Below are 18,550 nucleotides of genomic sequence, written 5' to 3'. Positions count from 1 at the left end.
TAAGAGTTACTGCACGGGGCACCACATGACTGTTTGATATTGTATTGAAAGTCTATTTTCTTTTCAAAAATTAAAATATACACACTAACATGAATCCTGGAGTCCTCCTCAAACTGCTCCAGCTGGGAGTAAGCAAGCTTAATTGCTTGCTTACTCCCAGTGCAAAAGTCCACTCGGCCTCTCTGTCCCAGTATAACCAGCCCACTCAGCCTGTCTGTTGTCACATCAGAGATTACTGTCACAAACAGCAGAACAGGCCTCACACACCTCACTGCGGGTGAAAGTTCCTCAATGAACTGGAGAATCAATATTAGCATTTAGCATGTTACCCACAACCAGCAAGCACCTGTTGGTTACTCATTGTAGCATCAGACAGATTACAGATGCTAGAAAGCAAAGGCATGAGGCTCATGGCAACTTTGACAAACAAGGAGCAGTGCGGAGAACAGGCCAACTATAAACTCTATCCCCAATGTGGGAAAATAGGAACAGGTGTGTAGCTCAGCGGGAGTTCATTCAGGTGGCTCTGAGGCCATCTAGTGGATGGTGTGGGGATTGCAGGTGTGGGGAGTATGAGAGGAGATTACATGGCCTGAGGTTGGAGATGAACAGAGAGCGAACAAACTAGAAAGTCCTCTTGAGCTCTCAGTCATTAAAACATATAAATATATTTATAATATAAATTATTTTATTATACACAATACAATTATACACTGTAATTGTACGCTATATTAAGAGTACTTCTGGTGCTTTTCATATCCGTCAGACAGCCAGTTTGGACGTGAAAGCTATTAATGGCTTCACCTACCCATCTATGCTCTCAGCAAAGCCACCAGACTCCATTGACAACAACAGTAATTTTAGCTCGCTGAACACAGGAGCTGCCTCGATCAGTAAGTTAGTTTGTGGTGTTGTGGGACTTTGGTGAATCCAAACTAAACGCCAAAGTCACACAATAACACAAACAAAAAACTGTGTAGGGCAGCAGTAAGTACGCTTAAATAGATAGTTTTTTAGGAGGAACTTTTTTTTCAGGTGACTAATATACACTTTATTGCTGACCAATCCACAGCAGTACATTGTTCTCCTCCGTGTCAGACTCCAGCCTGCTTCTCCAAACTGGGGACATGATGACTAAAATCTATTGTATGTAATATACTGTCTGTGGATAAGTATTTCATACAACCCCGTAAATCAATTCATTCACTAATCATCATTTGTTCTGATGCAGAGAGACACCTTCACCTCCTCCAGGTGACAGCAGAGTGAGGCAGGTGTATTCAGTCCATGTGTGAACACAGAGGACACCTCATGGTTACATAAACAGGTTTCTGCTCCACAGCCTGGAAGAGGATGTGCTCTTCTGTGTTTGTGTGGTGTGTGTGTCTGTACTCTCAGAAGAGTGTTTTGGAAATGTGCCGGCGGTGGCAGGAGATGAGCCAGGGCTGCAGGTCTGTGTATCCTCAGCGTCAGTTTGGCAGGGGAGGCAGATACTCTGATTAAGCCTTATCTGGAGTCTATTCTTCTTCTTCTTCTTCTTGTGCCTTCAGAAGCTGCCAGCCTGACGCCTTATCGCACAGATACACATGTGGTGGTGCACATGCTGGATTGTGTGTGTGTGTGCATCCCCCTCAGACAGGATTACAAGCTCCCAAAAACACACACAGCACTTTATTCAACACTGATGCTTAACACACGTGTCATTCTGTGTCGACAGGTATTCCATTGAGAAGTCTAGTGACCCAGAGAAGTTCTTCTACATCGAAATCACTTCCGGGTCGCTGATGACGGTGCGGTTACTGGACCGAGAGGAGATCGGCTGGCACAACATCACCATCCTCGCCATGGAGATGGGTATGTCATGAACACACGCAGGCCTTCTCATGCAATCTCAACCTCATCAAGTCATTTCTGTCTATAACTGAATCATTCATTTCATGATAGTGCTAGGAAAATATTTCACATTGTTTATAGACATCAGTGTTTCATGACATCTCTAGAAATGGGTCTGTATCTTTTTTAGACAACCAGAATGTTACAGTTAACTTGACTGATAAAGCTAGTGCTACTGCTAACTTTATCTAGTGACAAACTGGATTTAAACCATTCAAAAATAATGTACTTATGTAGTTTAGGGGAAAACTGGACATCTGACTTCTCAGGGGGTCTTTTAGAACAATGAACAAGACTTTTTAAGGCTACCAAAATGTTACAATTAACTTTTGTCGACTTAAACCACACCGAAACAGGGACACCTGCCACCCAAAGCAGCCACATCCTTAATTAATTGCATAACTTTAAGCCTTAATAACATTTAAAGGGTGAGTTAAAGGAAAATTCACCCCCATACAATATTCATGAACAGAGAAAACTTAGGCAAACATGTTTATTTCTGCTGTAAAGCTAAGATTTTACCATGGGGGGTCGATGAGGATTGACTCACTCTTGAAGCCAACCTCAAGTGGCCATTAGAGGAACTATAGTTTTTGGCACTTCTGCCTATTTTTTTTTATGGTCCCGGAGGTTGCTGCCTGTTGATTACAGCCTACACATCTAAAGTCAGATTAAAAACAACTTCCTCTTTACAACTTGTAACATTCTGGAAGGCCCGTTGTGCTGTTAATGAGTTCTACTCCACAGAAAAAGTAGCCTCCTATTATTTGCGTTTATTTCCACAAGGTGATACTTTTGCATCATCTAAACTTATGTGACTTATTTTCAGTAACTACAGTTTTGACCAAATAATCATAAAAATCCAAGGATTTACACTGAAGTTTAGTTTGGCTTTAATGACTTTCAGTTACAGACAAAAGTGACTTGATAAGAAGTGAATTCATGGAGACAAAACACCCAGAATAAACAGATGGGTGAATATTTGTGCATAAACACAGAACCAGTCATTTTTGAAAACAACTCCTGCAGAGTTATGTAACATAGAGCAGGAGATGCCCTGCAGTTCTGCACACAGCTGGTAGCACCAAAAGTCACCTTCACGCTCTCCTCCCTTTGCTTTGTTTGTCTGTTTGTCTCTTTGTTTGGTAGACACACCTAAAAGGAGATGCTAATTGAATTAATGACTAATTGAATAACTTTTCGCATGGTAGCTAATTAAAGATGTGATGGAGAGGGCAAGAGAGGACACAGGTAGGAAGGGATGGAGAGAGAGAGATAAAAAAAAAAAGTGACAGAAACAATGTGGAGGAGGAAAATTAGCCGGAACGAAGTATAGCTGATGGATTGGTAACTAATCAATATTAAATGAAGCGAGAGTTATTAAGTCAGTCACATACTTTACTCATTACCTCTAAGTTACACTTTTCTCTGTACTTTCTTTGACTTTTCATTTGACTGAGAGGGTTTTTCTGTCAAACTTTATTGATCATTACACTGTTAAGCACTTTAAACTGTACTTACGCCACATGATACTGTGATGATGAGCTGTGTGTTCGCACTATCATTGAACATCTGAGATTTTGAGAACAAAGATGCAAGTTTGGAAAAGTTAGATTAAAGAGATAGTGCACCCAAAAAATGAATATTCAGCCATTATCTACTCACCCATATGCTGATGGAGGCTCAGGTGAAGTTTTTGAGTCCTCACAACACTTGTGGAGATCCAAGGGGAGAGGGGGTAGCAACACAACTCCACCCAATGGAGGCTTACGGCGCCCCAGATTCAAACGTCCAAAAACACATAATTGAAACCATAAAATATCTCCATACTGCTCGTCCGTAGTGATCCAAGTGTCTTGAAGCCCCGACATAAAAAGTTGTTTGGAAAAACATCATTTTAACTCTGTCTCAAGCCTCATTGTAGCCTGCAGCTCTAACTGCCTCTCGGTACACCTTACTTCACCTGAGCCTTCCTCAGCATATAGGTGAGTAGATAACGGCTGAATTTTCATTTTTAGGTGCACTGTCCCTTTAAATAATTATTTTGCGGGTGGAAAATATAATTTTACAACAAAAGTTATTAATTCTGAAAATGTCCTCATATTAAATTTCAAGCTCAAGTTTTACAACAAATTTTAAAATGTGTATTTGTGTATGTATATTTTATATTCTGTAAGGTGACCTTGGGTGTATTGAAGGTGCCTTTTATATAAAATGTATCATTATTATTATAATTATTTTGAAAATCTATTAATCTATTAATTATGTAATATATAACATATTAAAGTCAAGATATTATGAAAATTAAATATTAATTTTACAAGCAAATTGTTATATGATGAGGAGAAGTTATAATTTAAGGACTTTTTTTGCATAAGAGTAAACTCATATTTTCATGTGAAAAAATGATAGTATTATGAGCAGGAAGTCATACTGCTCTAAGAACATTGTTGTGATTTGACATTCTTCACTCTTTTATTAAATAAAGTCAAAACTTTGGTCACACATCCTTTTCACATTCTTTGTAGAAGCTTGTTTGGAACAAAACTAAAGCAACTCAATCAATATTCACATTTTAATTGAACAACTTCTTACTGTACTTTCACAGCACTGATTTCACTTCACTCTGGTAAAAGATCAGCAAAGTTTCAGCACATTCAAGTGCTGCTTTCTGACCCTCAAACACACACACACTCACACAGTTATATACAGTATAAACACACACTCTGGGCCGTGTGCTGCTCCGACCTCCAGAGCTCCAAAGTCACGCCATTGATTGATCGATCATGTGATGAAACCTGAGAAAGTAGTTACTGCCCACTAATTGCGTTTCTATTGCCTATTACACAGCTGGTTAAGATATGCAAATTGCTGATTGGTAATGGGGAATAATAGAATTGTAATCTAAGCGTGAGAAGGCCTAATGTGCCGCAGGCTCGCTGTAAATGAGGGGAAGATTAAGAGAGGCACAAACTGAGCTCAGCAGGATCCTCAAGGAGTCATTTATCTGAGTCCATCAACATGTCTTACAGCTTCTGACCAATTTGTGCATCTTCTGTGTGTTCCTGCAGATAACCCCACACAGATCTCCAGCGTGTCAGTGGCTGTGAGGGTCCTGGATGTGAATGATAATCCTCCCTTGCTGACGCACTACTTGGAGGCTTATGTGTGTGAAAACGCCAAAGCAGGGCAGGTACGAAACATCTGACATGGAGCATCACGGCATGAAGAAAGATATAGCTGATAAGTGTCGGAATGAAAACTAAGTACATTTTTTCAAGTACTGTACTTCAATACAGCGCTTGAGGTGCATTTTATACTTACACTCCACCAGACTACTGAAGAAAATACAAAACTTTTTACTCGAAAAGTACAATACCATAGTGCTGAAACACTTAAGTAAAAGTCCTATATTCAAAATTGTACTTGGATAAAAATACAAAAGTTTTAGCAATTTTTGCAAATGATCCCTACAGAGGTCAGCCTTTTTGTTAAAGTGTAAGATCCCTTTTGTTTAATTAGAAACAGCCCTGAAATCACAATTGCCAAACCCACCAGACTCCATTTAATTAAACTGTAATTTTAGTGAGTATAGAGCCAGATATTCTCACATCTAATTGTGTGAATTAAGGGTTTATTTCAACCAAACCAGAGTTAGTAATTGTTGGAACAGTGGAAAGATGAACCAAGATGGTTTTTTGTGAGTTTTACGTTTCTTCTGTTGACTTTGAATGAAGTGTGTTTTACAATGATAATATAACTCTTAATTTAAATGGAGTCTGGTGGGTTTGGTGATGGCGATTTTTCGGGCTGTTTCTGGTTAAACAAAAAGGATCTTAATCTTTAACAAAAAGGTCTATCTCTGTATGGATCCTTTCTATAATGTTGTCAGACACAATAACAGCAATGTGATCCTGTCGGTGGCAAAAGCAAGTACTTCTAGTGGACATAAAATTGACAGTGCATAATTGCCCATTGACATTACATTGCAGCCTATTTTGCCGCAGCCGGCCACTATGGCCTTGCTCAGTATTGGATCATTTTCAAAAACTGTTGTCTCTATTAGACACTTAGACACAAAAACATGGGAAAACAATGTTTAGGTTGAAAAATACCACAGTTACCCTTTAATTTTTACAGTTTGTACAGATGGAAGATTTAGTTACTACATACATATAGCTGGGTAGCTTAATCTATAATAATATATCATATTTTACATGTTGTTATATTTTGTATTAACTATCTGAATCTGTAAAGTCATTAAATAAATGTAGTGGAGTTAGAAGAAGGATATTTTCCTCTAAAATGTAGTGGAATAAATATATAAAGTACAAGAACCTCAAAATTGTACCTAAGCACAGTACATGAGTAAATGTACACGTTATTTCCCACCATTGCATACAAAAAATACTGACATCTTTAAAAAATATGATGCATTATTATAGATTAAGCACCCAGCAGTATACTAAATAATTAAACCTAGCTCCACAAGGTCATTCAGTACTTACATTTGTGATACTTAAGTACATTTAGCTGATACTTTTGTACTTGATACAGTTGTGAATCACAACCAAATATGAATCAGTACCGTTCCTCCACTGGGATCTGACTGATGTATCTATTTGATGTAATCCAGCTGATCCAGACAGTGACGGCAGTGGATCCAGATGAGCCGCTGGGTGGACAACACTTCTACTACAGCTTGGCTCCAGAGGCCGTCAACAACCCCAACTTCACCCTGAGAGACAACCAAGGTAGACAAGGCCAGACTATTTGTTCTTTTAAACATTTAACATGTTGACTGTCTATAGTTGTGTTTTACAGGCCTGTACAGTAGATACAAAGAGAAGTCCATCTTGTAGGATTATATCACTGCTTCATAGCATTGATCAGATCATCAATGTCCCATCCTTCCTCTATCTTCCTTCACCAGATCTATGAAAGCTTTAGCTCCACTTGAGTAACCATTCTCTGGTTTACATACAGCAGACTTCCTCTGAATCTGACAATGTAACAATGTAGAGTCAGTGTTTGTAAGAGGGAGTTAATTGTGCTAAAGTGAACTGCTCAAAGTACTGTCAACTTTCTAGAAAACACAATGCAAGTCCTTTGTATTGGACTTGCTTTACCAGATAAGAACCATCATGAAGCTAACAGGAAGTGAGTGAGTATTTTACTCACATTTGCCCATTGTAACTGGTGCTAAAATCTTACACATGCATCTTTAATCATCATTTTGTCTCTCAAGACTGTGTTCAAATGTGGCTGAAACTTAATAACTGATTATCTCTGGAAGAACAGCACCCAATCTTGATTAATGGGTCACAATGTACAGAACGTTGTTTGCAACGATGGTCACATATGATTTCACCTAGGTGGCCTGGGTCTAACTCCTGTTATGAAAAGAAAAATTTAGTTTTTTATTTACGTGAGATCATATTCTTGGTCTTTAAATACACATGGGGTTTCTGAAGGCTGGTGTTGATGGGGTTTTTTTAGACTTAACACTATTTTTAGTCAAATTAATTATCTAAATTTGTTAACATATTATACAGGATTAATTATTTCTCCACCACATGCCAGCAGACAGACAGTCCTTCTAGCACTGGTCTAATATGTTGACAGTAATAATCATAGTAAGTGAGAATAACAAGCTATGACTAACTGGTGTTACATCTCTGCCTATAACACCTTCGTCTTCACAGCTGCAAAAAAATCTTCAGTTCTCACAGTCACCCTCAACTCTCATCTGTTCGTTCACAGTTACCTCCTGTGAACTTGGATATGTGCCATCTATGGCCTGAACCCTGTTATCTGTAAAAGTCAGCTGAACTCAAAGGACTCCACTGACTCAACCTTTTTCCTGACCTCTCTGTCTCTTTCCAGACAACACAGCGTGGATCCTGACACGACGAGGAGGCTGGTCACAGCAGGATCAGACCATCTTCTACTTGCCCATCTTCATCTCTGACGGCGAGCAGCCGGTCCAGACCAGCACCAGCACTTTGACCATTCGCGTGTGCAGTTGCGACCACGAAGGCAACGTCATGTCGTGCAATGCCGAGGCGTACAGCCTGCCCGCGAGCCTCAGCAGAGGGGCACTCATCGCCATCTTGGCCTGCATCTTTGTCCTGCTGGGTGAGTTATGACCTGCTGCAAAGAGGAGCCGGTGGCCTCCTGTCATTTAATGATAACAGTGACAGAGATACTACTTGAAATTCTTAGCAAAGACTTTTTTTTATGATATATATGTTATTTTAGTAAATTCTTCAGATTTTAAATGCAGTCTAGACAAAAACATAAATAACAAACATGGAAAATGGAAAACGTGCAAAAGAAATAAAATACATTTAAATAATCTTCAGAAATTAATAAAAGAAAATAAACCAAATCAACAAAGCACAAGACAGAGATGCTGACATTAGAACTGTAGGTAGTAAGCCAAGCAGACTGCAGTTTACATTAGCAGACACTGCTCAATCCATTCTGAACACTTTTGCCCGTGCTTTTGGCTTTAGAGAATATAGAATAAAATTTCCTCAGTACTTTTTGCAACAATGGATCTTTGCTGAAACTATGAAGTCCTGAAAGGTGATTTTTTTTTTATTGTTTTATCTTGTATGCACAAATATATTAACTTGTGGTAGCAAGTGAATTATCGTGTAGGAAGACACTATATTGTGGGAACAAGTTAATTATCTTGTCCTCAGGCTACCATATAATAACTTGTTCCCACAAGATAATTCACTTGTTCCCACAATATAGTGTCTTCCCACAAGTTAATTAACTAGGTCCCTCAAGATACTACTTGCAACTTGTGTGCACAAAATAAAAAATTATCACCTATTGGTACTTTAGGGGTTCCTTGATTTCACAAACAAAAGCAGGTTTTGCATTTTCTAGCCACTGACCGTCAGTTTTGCCAGCTGAAATGACAGCTAGCTAGCTAACTAAACTAATGTTAGTTTCATGAGTTGCTTGCAAACTCTATCTCCTGCTGACTTTTTTTTATGTTTTCAGTTGGCTTTACTTTTTTCTAGCTTTTACTTATTTAAAGAAAAAGACAATAATACTAACGCAAATACTGCAGCTAGTAAGCTAGCTAGCTAGAAATGTTAACGTCTGCAGCCAAGGTTAGCAGAAACACATTGTTTAATAGCATTCTTTACACTTTTGCTCATAGGGTGTTGGGAAACATAGAATACAAAAGATTCCCTCCAAAGTCTCTGATACAGAGGAGCTTTGTTTTTAATTACATTTTGATTTGATCAGAAAACTGTCATATGTTTTTTTTTTTTTACTTTACTTGCCCCTTAAATGCTAATCCAGTAGGTAGGCCTACTTAACATACCTATTACATAAATCTAACAATATTTAACCCGTATTAATAACCATATCTAAATGTCTTAAATAATATCTTGATACAAAAAAAGTGACATATATTTAACAATGATCAGGAGGACAGTTAAAGTTCTCTGTTACCATTGACATTATGAGCCAATTAACACTAAAAAGCAGAAATAATTGTCCCTTAATTGCATATTTGATATATTTAACAAAGATCATTTAATAATCCTTCAGCTAAAATGGATAAAATCAGAGTTATTGTCTATTCAAACAGTGAGCTCATACTTTAAGTGAGCAAAGATGTTTTAACTAAATGTATTGCTGCCTCTCGGTGGAGCCGAGTGACTCAACCAGCTGAGCCCTCCTGCTCACACTTAGAGGTCTGCAGGGAGAGATAAAGTGGGTCCATATCAGCCTCCAGGGGAGAAGAAAGTGTAATGCTATAGGGCAGCTGGTGCTAATGAACGTTAGACATTTGCCAGGATGCAAAAAGAAACCCATATTTAATCCTGCACGGATGATGTCACAGTGGGAGATGGCTTAGCTGACTGCTTCTAATACCCCTGTGGTATCTCTTTTCTCAAGCTGAGAATTTCTACTCTCAAATGTTGAGTTTAAAGACGAGAGTTTATTGAGTCTAAGACTGAGTTTTGCTTCAAGACACACCAAAGTGTGCTACAGTCCCCCATTTCAGTTGTTCTTTTGTGGTTAAAACAAGTGTGACTGATTCCTTTATTCTAGAGAAGCTTATCAGGAATATACAGAAGAAGCGCACTCACCATCTGAAAGGTCAGGGTGCTAAACAAAGTGCTGCGGTGATTTTAATCAAGGCCGACCTCTACCCCGGGGCTTGCCCTCGGTCAGTACTTTCACATTAAACTAGAAAAGTTTTAAAAACAGTCTGACCAGGAAATTGTTTTCCAGCTGGAATTATCTCGTCTGGATTCATTTGCCTTCATTGTGCTTCTTATAGATGTGATTTGACACAAACCTTTGGAACAAAGTTGCAGTCTTTGTGGGCAGCAAACAAAAAAAACATCAAACAGTGGATTATTTTTTTGTCAACTAACTTCTTCTTTTTCTGATCTTCTTATTGCTAGTTGCATCCAACCAACAGTATAAAACCAAAGAAATTCAATTTGCAAATTATATAAAACAGAGGGGGGGAAAAGCAAATTATTACATGAAAGAAGCTGAAGGCATTTAAGGTTTCATAATTTTTGCTTGATAAATGACTTAACACATTACAGAGTAAACAAAATAGTATCAAATTGTCATCCATCCATGGATAGATTACTGAACAGACCTACCAGGCATAGCGTCAGGGATACAAAGTGTCAGGTACCAGGAGGAGACTCACAACAGTGAAGAGGGAATGATCCCAAAGAAAGACACACAAAATACCTTGAAAAAGGGTCAAAACAACAACAGACAGAAAACAACCAAAAAAGGCACAAAATTACCTTAAATGGCCACAAAATGACTACAATGTGGCATAAAATGACCAAAAAAGCAACACACTTACATCAAAGAGACACAAAATGACTATATAGAGACATGAAATGACTACAAAGAGACACAAAATAACTACAAAGAGACATAAAATGACTACAAAGATATATAAAATTACTACAAAGAGACATAACATGACCACAAAGAAATACAAAATGACTACAAAGAAATACAAAACGACTACAAAGAAACACAAAATGACTACAAAGAGACATAAAACAACTACAAAGAGACAAAAAATGACTACAAAGAGACATAAAACAACTACAAAGAAACACAAAATGACTACAAAGAGACATAAAACAACTACAAAGAGACAAAAAATGACTACAAAGAGACATAAAAAAACTACAAAGAGACACAAAATGACTACAAAGAGACATAAAACAACTACAAAGAGATATAAAATGACTACAAAGAGACATATAATGACTACAATGATATACAAAATGACTACAAAGAAATACAAAATGACTACAAAGAGACGAAATGTGACTACAAAGAGATACCTTTTGCATATCTGTGCCCTGGGGCCCATTGGCTCAGAACTCACCCATGCAACCATCAGGTCTCTGATTTGTAAAAAGCCTGTATCATTTCTCAATTAATTAACATCCATTAAATTCGTCTGGCTGACTGTTTCCTTTCTCTTCCCAGTGATGATTCTGCTCATGCTTTCCCTGCGCACCCATCGTAAGAAACCCTACCTGTGCGACGAGGAGGAGAATGTCCACGAGAACATCGTGCGCTATGATGACGAAGGCGGCGGTGAAGAGGACACCGAGGCTTTTGACATCGCCGCCATGTGGAACCCTCGTGAAGCACACCACCACCTAGGCAAGATGAGACAGGACATGCTGCCTGAGATTGAGAGCCTGTCGCGTTACGTCCCTCAGGCGTGCGTCATGGGCGGCGGCAGGGACAGTAACGTTCACGGATATGTGCTGGCAAAGCTCCTGGAGGCTGACATGGACCCGTGCGCCCCACCATACGACTCCCTGCAGACCTACGCTTACGAGGGAGAAGGCTCGGTTGCCGAGTCGCTCAGCTCGCTCCAGTCGGGGACATCCAATACAGACCATGAGTACGACTATCTCAACGACTGGGGGCCTCGCTTTAAAAAACTGGCAGAGATGTACGGCGTGCTGGAGACAAACGCTCCTCCAATGTGGTAGAACAGGAGAACCTTTGCCTTTTTAATCTGACAAAAATTACAACAAAAAGAGACCAAAATATCAGAGAAGTGACACAAACAGACAAATCGTGTGCACAATAAAGCCAGGATGTGCTCACGTCTGCATCCATGACTGTTAGCACTTGAATTCCTGCCGAAGCCTCAATTCTCCACAGCCTTGAAGGCCTGAGATGCCCGCAGCAGCAGCAGCAGCAGTGTGAGCTGGTTTTAAATCTGCCCCCAGAGACTGAGGCTGGATTGGCAGCCATGCGAGGCCCGCAAAGGAACGGCTTCAAAGCACATGTTAACTCCCCTGCCTGACCCAGCCACGGGCAGAGCCCCTTTGGTTCAAAGTGTTGCGCGATTTATGCCAGAGATGAAAACGAGACTCACAGCAGCACAGGAGACAAACTCTGAAATGCTGATCCACTGTTCTGTGCTTTTAAAGACGACCCGAGCCACAACACTGAGGGGGAAAATGAAAGAGAAAAGTCATTCCTGTATTCAGAGATGTGTTCTTCTTTTGTTTCATCTGTGGGCAGGTCTTAATTTATTTCTTCGTTTCATGTGCTGTATTTATATTTTTTGCTAACTTATTTGGGTACTTCAAACCAACACTGTACTTAAACTGCCGCTATATGAGGACGTCTTTAAAAGATCACGTATATGTTGTAACATACATGATGTAAAAGCTCTTGTTTTCAGTCTGTGTGATGACAAGTTCTCTCCAAATGTCACATGACATGTGCAGGAGATGGCAAAGCTGTAATCCCATGTGGGTTTTCCAGGTTGATATGTTTATTGTATTCTTGTTTTTGTATAATTTTTAAGCTTTGTATTGTAACTATTTTTTTTTCCAAAAAACATAAAACAGTTCATTCATGAGGATATGAGGGAAGCCAATGTTTGGATTTATCCCAGCAGGCGGTCAAATGTTAAATAAGATGTGAATGTCCTGCACATCATCCCCGAACCTGGACGAGCACACGACTGAGTCGCCTTTCATTTCGGGATACACCACCGTGCCCAACCAGAGTCGGATGATTTGTCCTGTTTGAGATGATGTGTTGCTTCTGTCACCACACAAACGTGGCTGAATCCTCCATTCCTGTGGACTTCAGAGACATTGATAATCTGCATCAAGTGCCAAATGTAAAATAAAGGACAAAAAAGATGTTTTGGATGAAAAAAATAGAAGAAATCAGCAAAACAGAAACACCAAAAGATTTTAAAAAAAAAAAGGATTTTACAAACTGGAAGGAATTGAAGGTACATTTTGATAATTTGATTGGGTAAAGTTTACTTGAAATCTATGTGGTCAGTCATGCTGCAGTAAGTGGTGTGTGAATGTAGATATTTTTTGTATTCTTGGTATAATAAAAAGGTAAAAACAATGTTGCTTCTCTTCTCATTAAACCACTTGGAGATGAGACAATCATCAAAACACTGATGCAAGGAAAGAAATTATGCCTTCTGAACATCTGGGTGGCAGCACTTTCAGAGCACTTAGTAATAATAAACTGCTTCTTTTGGTGGCGAGGAGCATTATGCAATCCCCCAAAGCGTGACAGAAATGTAAGTCCTTTAAAAGATAAAGCAGCTATTTAAATTTGCAATCATGCGCTGAATTGTGCTCCAAAGTGTTATTGCAGCTGAATCACTTTTCATTACAGTTTCTCCTCAAAGTGCTTAATTTGCTTGACTTATTTTGTTTTGCAGCGATAATACTAAGCATAGATTAACACACACACAAACACTGACTGCCGAGCCTTGAGTCTCAGTAGCACCTCGCAAAAATCGTTCCATCTGATTGCTCTCACCGCAACTTTCATTTGAGGGAACGCAAGATTTGCCAATGGGAATCAATCAATTACAAACAGGCGTCTCTACTTAATTGCTCACGTCAATCAAGGTGATACCAATGAAGGACAAGAAAGGTAAAAGGAAAGAAAAGATTAGAGAATTAAAGTGATAATCTACCCCATACAATATTTTCCACTGCTGTGAATTTCCATTTCAATTGTCAAAACAAATAACAAAGAAATAAGTCTGAAATCGGTGGCTCTGGCTTACCTGCTGGGTGGCATTCAACAGTGAAATTGCACAGAAGATGAGCCTATAATATTCCCAGGATTTACATTTTCACTTTCATATCCTCTGCATGCTGAGCAGAACACTTCAATTACACACTGGGGATTTTTCTCTAATTTGTCTTCCTTTATTTTAACATTCAAAGGTCCGTAAAGTCTCCACAAATATTTATGTTTCTCTAACGTGCATCAGATCAAAGTTTTCTCATCAGAAATAGTTTCTAACCCCAACTTCACCAGGCAATGCTAGTGTTGGATGGTTCCATTTCCTGAAGTGTGAGGAGCGACTTTGTTAGCAAGTTTGTGTTGTCTTTTTGTCCTCCAGTGGTCAAATATGGATTTATACAGCTTTAAATTTTACTCTTTGAAATATTTGCAAGCTGAAGGAAGAATTTAAGAGCATAAATGTGTTAAAACAAGCCAACTAGCAGAAAAAAATGTTGGCATTGTACATTTCTGCAAATCACAGATTTGTTCGTGAAACATTGTGTGGGCACAAATAACCACTTGGTTATTTATGTTAAGCCTTAAAATACCCAGTTTTGAGGGGACTCTCCTGCCTGGAAACGCAGCTTTTCTTGTCACTGTCCCCGCTGAAAAAACAGTGACGGGTTGCTACTGTAACAAACACCCATGTTTGGTGGCTAAAAAGCTGCTTCTGCTTCTTTCTTTTTGATTGGTCTCGAACAGTGTTCTGCAGCTTCACAGGCATCTCGCATCGGTGTCACATCGTCCACCACCCCCTCCACCTCCTGATGACATGGTCAGCTTATATGCTATGTCACTTTAGAAACCATATGTATAAAATGTGCATATGTAACATATTTGTGGTTTGCAAAACATACAATGCTAGCATTTTCTTCTGGCAGCTTGAACTCTGCAATAGAATTGGTCTGGCAGCCCTTACATTGATATTTTTGCTTATTGTGGTGTCATAACTTCAAATGTTTGATATCTCTAAAATCTGTACAACTTAAACTAAAAGGTTATGTGATAAACCATTATTATTGATAAAGCATTTGAATTGAGTAAAATAATACAAAATAAAAACACAAAACATATTGATGCAAAAGATTTTTAAATATAGAAACATAAAGAAAATATTTCTCAACACTCCACAAGTTATTTGGTACTGGCATAATTACTGTGAAATACTACGTTTGCACAACATGTAAGGTAATGTAACGTTAGGTCATGACAGGATGACAGGGAAGACAGAGGCTTAAGTCTGTGTTAAGCTAAGCTAAACTAAGCTAAGCTAAGCTAAGCTAAATGCATCCTTGCGTCCTTGCCTCCTCAGCAAAACAGCAAAATAAGAATATTTTTGGTAATGTTGCACAGTCAACAGTGCTGGTACAAATTTAATCAAGTTTTCATTCAAATGTTTTCTAAACTCTGACTGGTGAATAAAAGAATGAAACATCACTTTCCTGCATTTCCTGCTCATAACTATGGCTGCAATTCAGGATTATTTTCAGTTGGCTCCTTTTCCTCTCTATCCCCTGACCTCCACCTGCTTAGTTTTGCTAAATTTGGTTAATTTTTAGTTGAATTTCTTTAAGTAAAGGTTTGACTCTTGCATTGTCTCTCTTCCTCTGTCCAAACTTGACCCGGATTGTGCAAACTGCCTGAAAATCTCATATTCAGAACCAAATGTCTTCTTTTTCTGAAAAACAAAAAACTTTAAAGGCTTTTGGTTCGTAATAATGGAGGTAAGACAAAGGAAAAAGCTGAAAATATAAAGGCAAAGTTGAAAATATTGAAAAACTTCTATTTTTGCGAGACAGTAAGGTTTTATTATTCTGCGAATGTTATTCTCTAAGTTACCAAACTTTCAGTCGACTCCACAAGAAGGATCTGTGCTCGCTGTGACCTTATTCCCATCACTCCTTACCATAAATCTCTTGTCACGAGCATTTAGAGCTCGTGTCCTCTTTCCTCCTCAGTGCCCTTCCCGACACTTTGCCCCATTCGGCTGCATAAATTACATCCTAACAACCCCTCACACAGATGCCCCATCGCGACCTCCCCTCCTGCCCTGTTGCCAGTCTCTCCCAGGGCCATTTCCAGGCCGGAGCAGTGCCATCCGAAAAGGCACTGAGGGGGTAATTTGTCTTAGGCTCCGCTGCTCTTTCTAACAGACGAAGGAGCTCAAACGGTAGAGGATAATAAGAAGCCTTCCAGCTCTAATCCTGCTGAGGGTAAACCGCAGCAGACCCAGTGAATCATCCCCTAATGCGAAGTGGAAAAACACACTTCGCTCTGCTGGAAATTGAGGGGCGGAAAGAAAGGCAAACTCGAGGCCCTGGGAGGGAAGAGCAGGTCCAACCCATTTGACATGTGGAGTTAGAGAGCGAAACATATATACAGACCCAAATCGCTGCCGGGCTTTCTCTCCCTGATCCTCTTCTTATCTGTCTCTGTCTCTGTCTGTCTCTCTACCTCTTTCATTCTCCCTGCAGTTCAACTCTTATTCTGTCTGTCTCCTCCAGCCCTTCAAGCCCTCCATCATGTCTTTCCCTCCCTTCTTCCCTCCCCAGTTTCCATCTCTCCTCCGTCTTTGTCTTTCCCTCCTCGTCCTCCTCTCAGCCCGGCTCATGAGTGCAGCGATGGGTTATTTCAGCGTTATCTCTTTAAGCTGCAGCAGAACATGAGTCTCTGCCATCAGGGTGTTTGCTGCGAGAACAGAGCATCTCCTGAGCGTCGCATCATCAGCGTCTCACAGAGGTTTACAGTAACTTCACACTCAGCTGCAGACGCTGGGGAACAGCATTAATTTTAAAGCAATAATCTGCTCATTTCTTTTGTCTTCTTCTTTCTTTTGGATTATTTTCCATTAAATCTTGGGTGCTAAGTGACCATTACTGAAGGGTTTGTCTTAGATAAAGTTCATGTATCAATCGTGTATAATATTGCCAGTTTTGTACTTTATATTGCAATTTTTTACCTTCCTGTTGCCATTTTTTCTTCTGTCTTTTTTACCACTTTATTGCCATTTTGGTGATCTTTACATTGCCACTTTTACCTTTCTTTTGCCACCCTTTTGCCTCTCTTTTACCATTCTTACTTTTCTTTTACCTGTTTTTTGAATCTGTATTGCTGGGTGGGATATCACCTTTTTATTGCCACTTTTTTATCTTTATATTGCCAGTTATAAAGATTCATGTATCAGTCATGTAATACAGACCAAATTGAGCTCCTTGGTTTTCTTTCCATAAATTAGGAAATTTACAAGACTTAAAAATCAAGCCTTTCAAGAAAACTTTCACTCCTTTTGTCTGAACGAGTGGTTTATACTCTTCTAAAAACTTGGATTTTCACATTTAAATTTAAAAGACAAAAGACTGAAAAAATGTTAATGTCACAAATGTTTTTCCACTTGGCTGAGGTGGTAAAGAAACTGATTAATAAGGGGAACAAAGTGCAGCAGAAACGGATTTAGTAAATAAATCATGATGTGTCCACTGAAACAGATCCGTGTGGCACGATCAGGAGACTAACCATCAAGTTTTCTTCCACCAGCTGCTTATCTCAGGGAACCAGCTCCTAACATTTGCATAACAGTAATGGATGGAAAATGCACACTTTTTTGTGGTCAGTTTTCTGGAAACCCAGTTAAAATTTTGCACTACATTTGGCTGGAAACTTGTGGGAAAGTTGGATGGGAGCCTGCTGGTGAGATGTGCAGGAGCGGCTTCATCAAGCAACAGAAAAGTTGGCTTTAGTTAGAAGTCTAATCAGCCAAACACCAAACACCTGTGTGAGCTGGACAGCTCTCTGAAAACAAAGTTCTGAGGGAGACTAGGATAATAATAAGACACAGTATATACACCTGTACTCCCACAATGTCATAATGCTTTTACCTTTCTTTTGCTGCTTTTTACCTTTACACTGCCATTTTTTTACCTTTCCATTGCCACAAATTTCTTTTATTGCCACTTTTTACCTTAATATTGCCACGTTTCACCTTTCCATTGCCCCCAATTTTCCCTTTCTACTGCCACATTTTACCTTCACAATGCCACTTTTTGCTTTTTTATTGCATGTTTTTCCCTCTTCATTGCCACTTTTTACCTTAACACTGCCACTTTTTGCCTTTTTATTGCCAGTTTTTTAGCTTTCCATTGCCCCCTTTTTACCTTTCTATTGCCACTTCTTACCCTTACATGGCCACTTTTTATTTTTCCATTGCCCCCTTTTTACCTTTTTATTTCCACTTTTTACCTTTGTATTACCCCCTCCCCCTTTCCCCCCACTTTTTAACTTTGTTATTGCCACTTTTTACCTTTTTATTGCCCCTTTTTACCTTTCTATTGCCAATTCTTAGCCTTACACTGCCACTTTTTATTTTTCCATTGGCCCCCTTTTTACCTTTCTATTGCCACTTTTAATGTTTTAAACTGCCACTTTTTGTCCTTTTTCCCCAGTTTTTTTACCTTTCAATTGCCTTTCTTTTATACCTGTCCATTGCTGTCCATTTTTAACCTTTCTATTGCCTCCTTTTTCAACTCTCTATTGCTGTTTTTCACCTTTA

The 18,550-nt window shown here is 39.1% G+C and overlaps 1 protein-coding gene across 5 annotated transcripts in view; it reads left to right on the top strand.

Annotated features, from left to right (window-relative positions):
* The window catches only part of LOC125881506 (cadherin-20-like), a 712,657-nt gene extending 699,412 nt beyond the window's left edge, over positions 1 to 13,245 (top strand). For all 5 annotated transcript variants that reach the window (XM_049564601.1, XM_049564600.1, XM_049564598.1 and 2 more), the window contains 5 exons: positions 1,718 to 1,854; positions 4,965 to 5,086; positions 6,530 to 6,647; positions 7,780 to 8,031; positions 11,410 to 13,245. In XM_049564601.1, the coding sequence (XP_049420558.1) occupies positions 1,718 to 1,854; positions 4,965 to 5,086; positions 6,530 to 6,647; positions 7,780 to 8,031; positions 11,410 to 11,927 (1,147 nt within the window). In that variant the 3' untranslated portion in view covers positions 11,928 to 13,245. The remainder of the gene's footprint in view (positions 1 to 1,717; positions 1,855 to 4,964; positions 5,087 to 6,529; positions 6,648 to 7,779; positions 8,032 to 11,409) is intronic.
* The last annotated feature ends 5,305 nt before the right edge of the window (positions 13,246 to 18,550 follow it).

Source organism: Epinephelus fuscoguttatus, linkage group LG21 (assembly GCF_011397635.1).
Source record: "Epinephelus fuscoguttatus linkage group LG21, E.fuscoguttatus.final_Chr_v1".
In the NCBI taxonomy this organism is placed as follows: domain Eukaryota; kingdom Metazoa; phylum Chordata; class Actinopteri; order Perciformes; family Serranidae; genus Epinephelus; species Epinephelus fuscoguttatus.
Note: the sequence above shows the minus strand (reverse complement) of the source record. Positions and strands in the feature narration are given on the sequence as shown.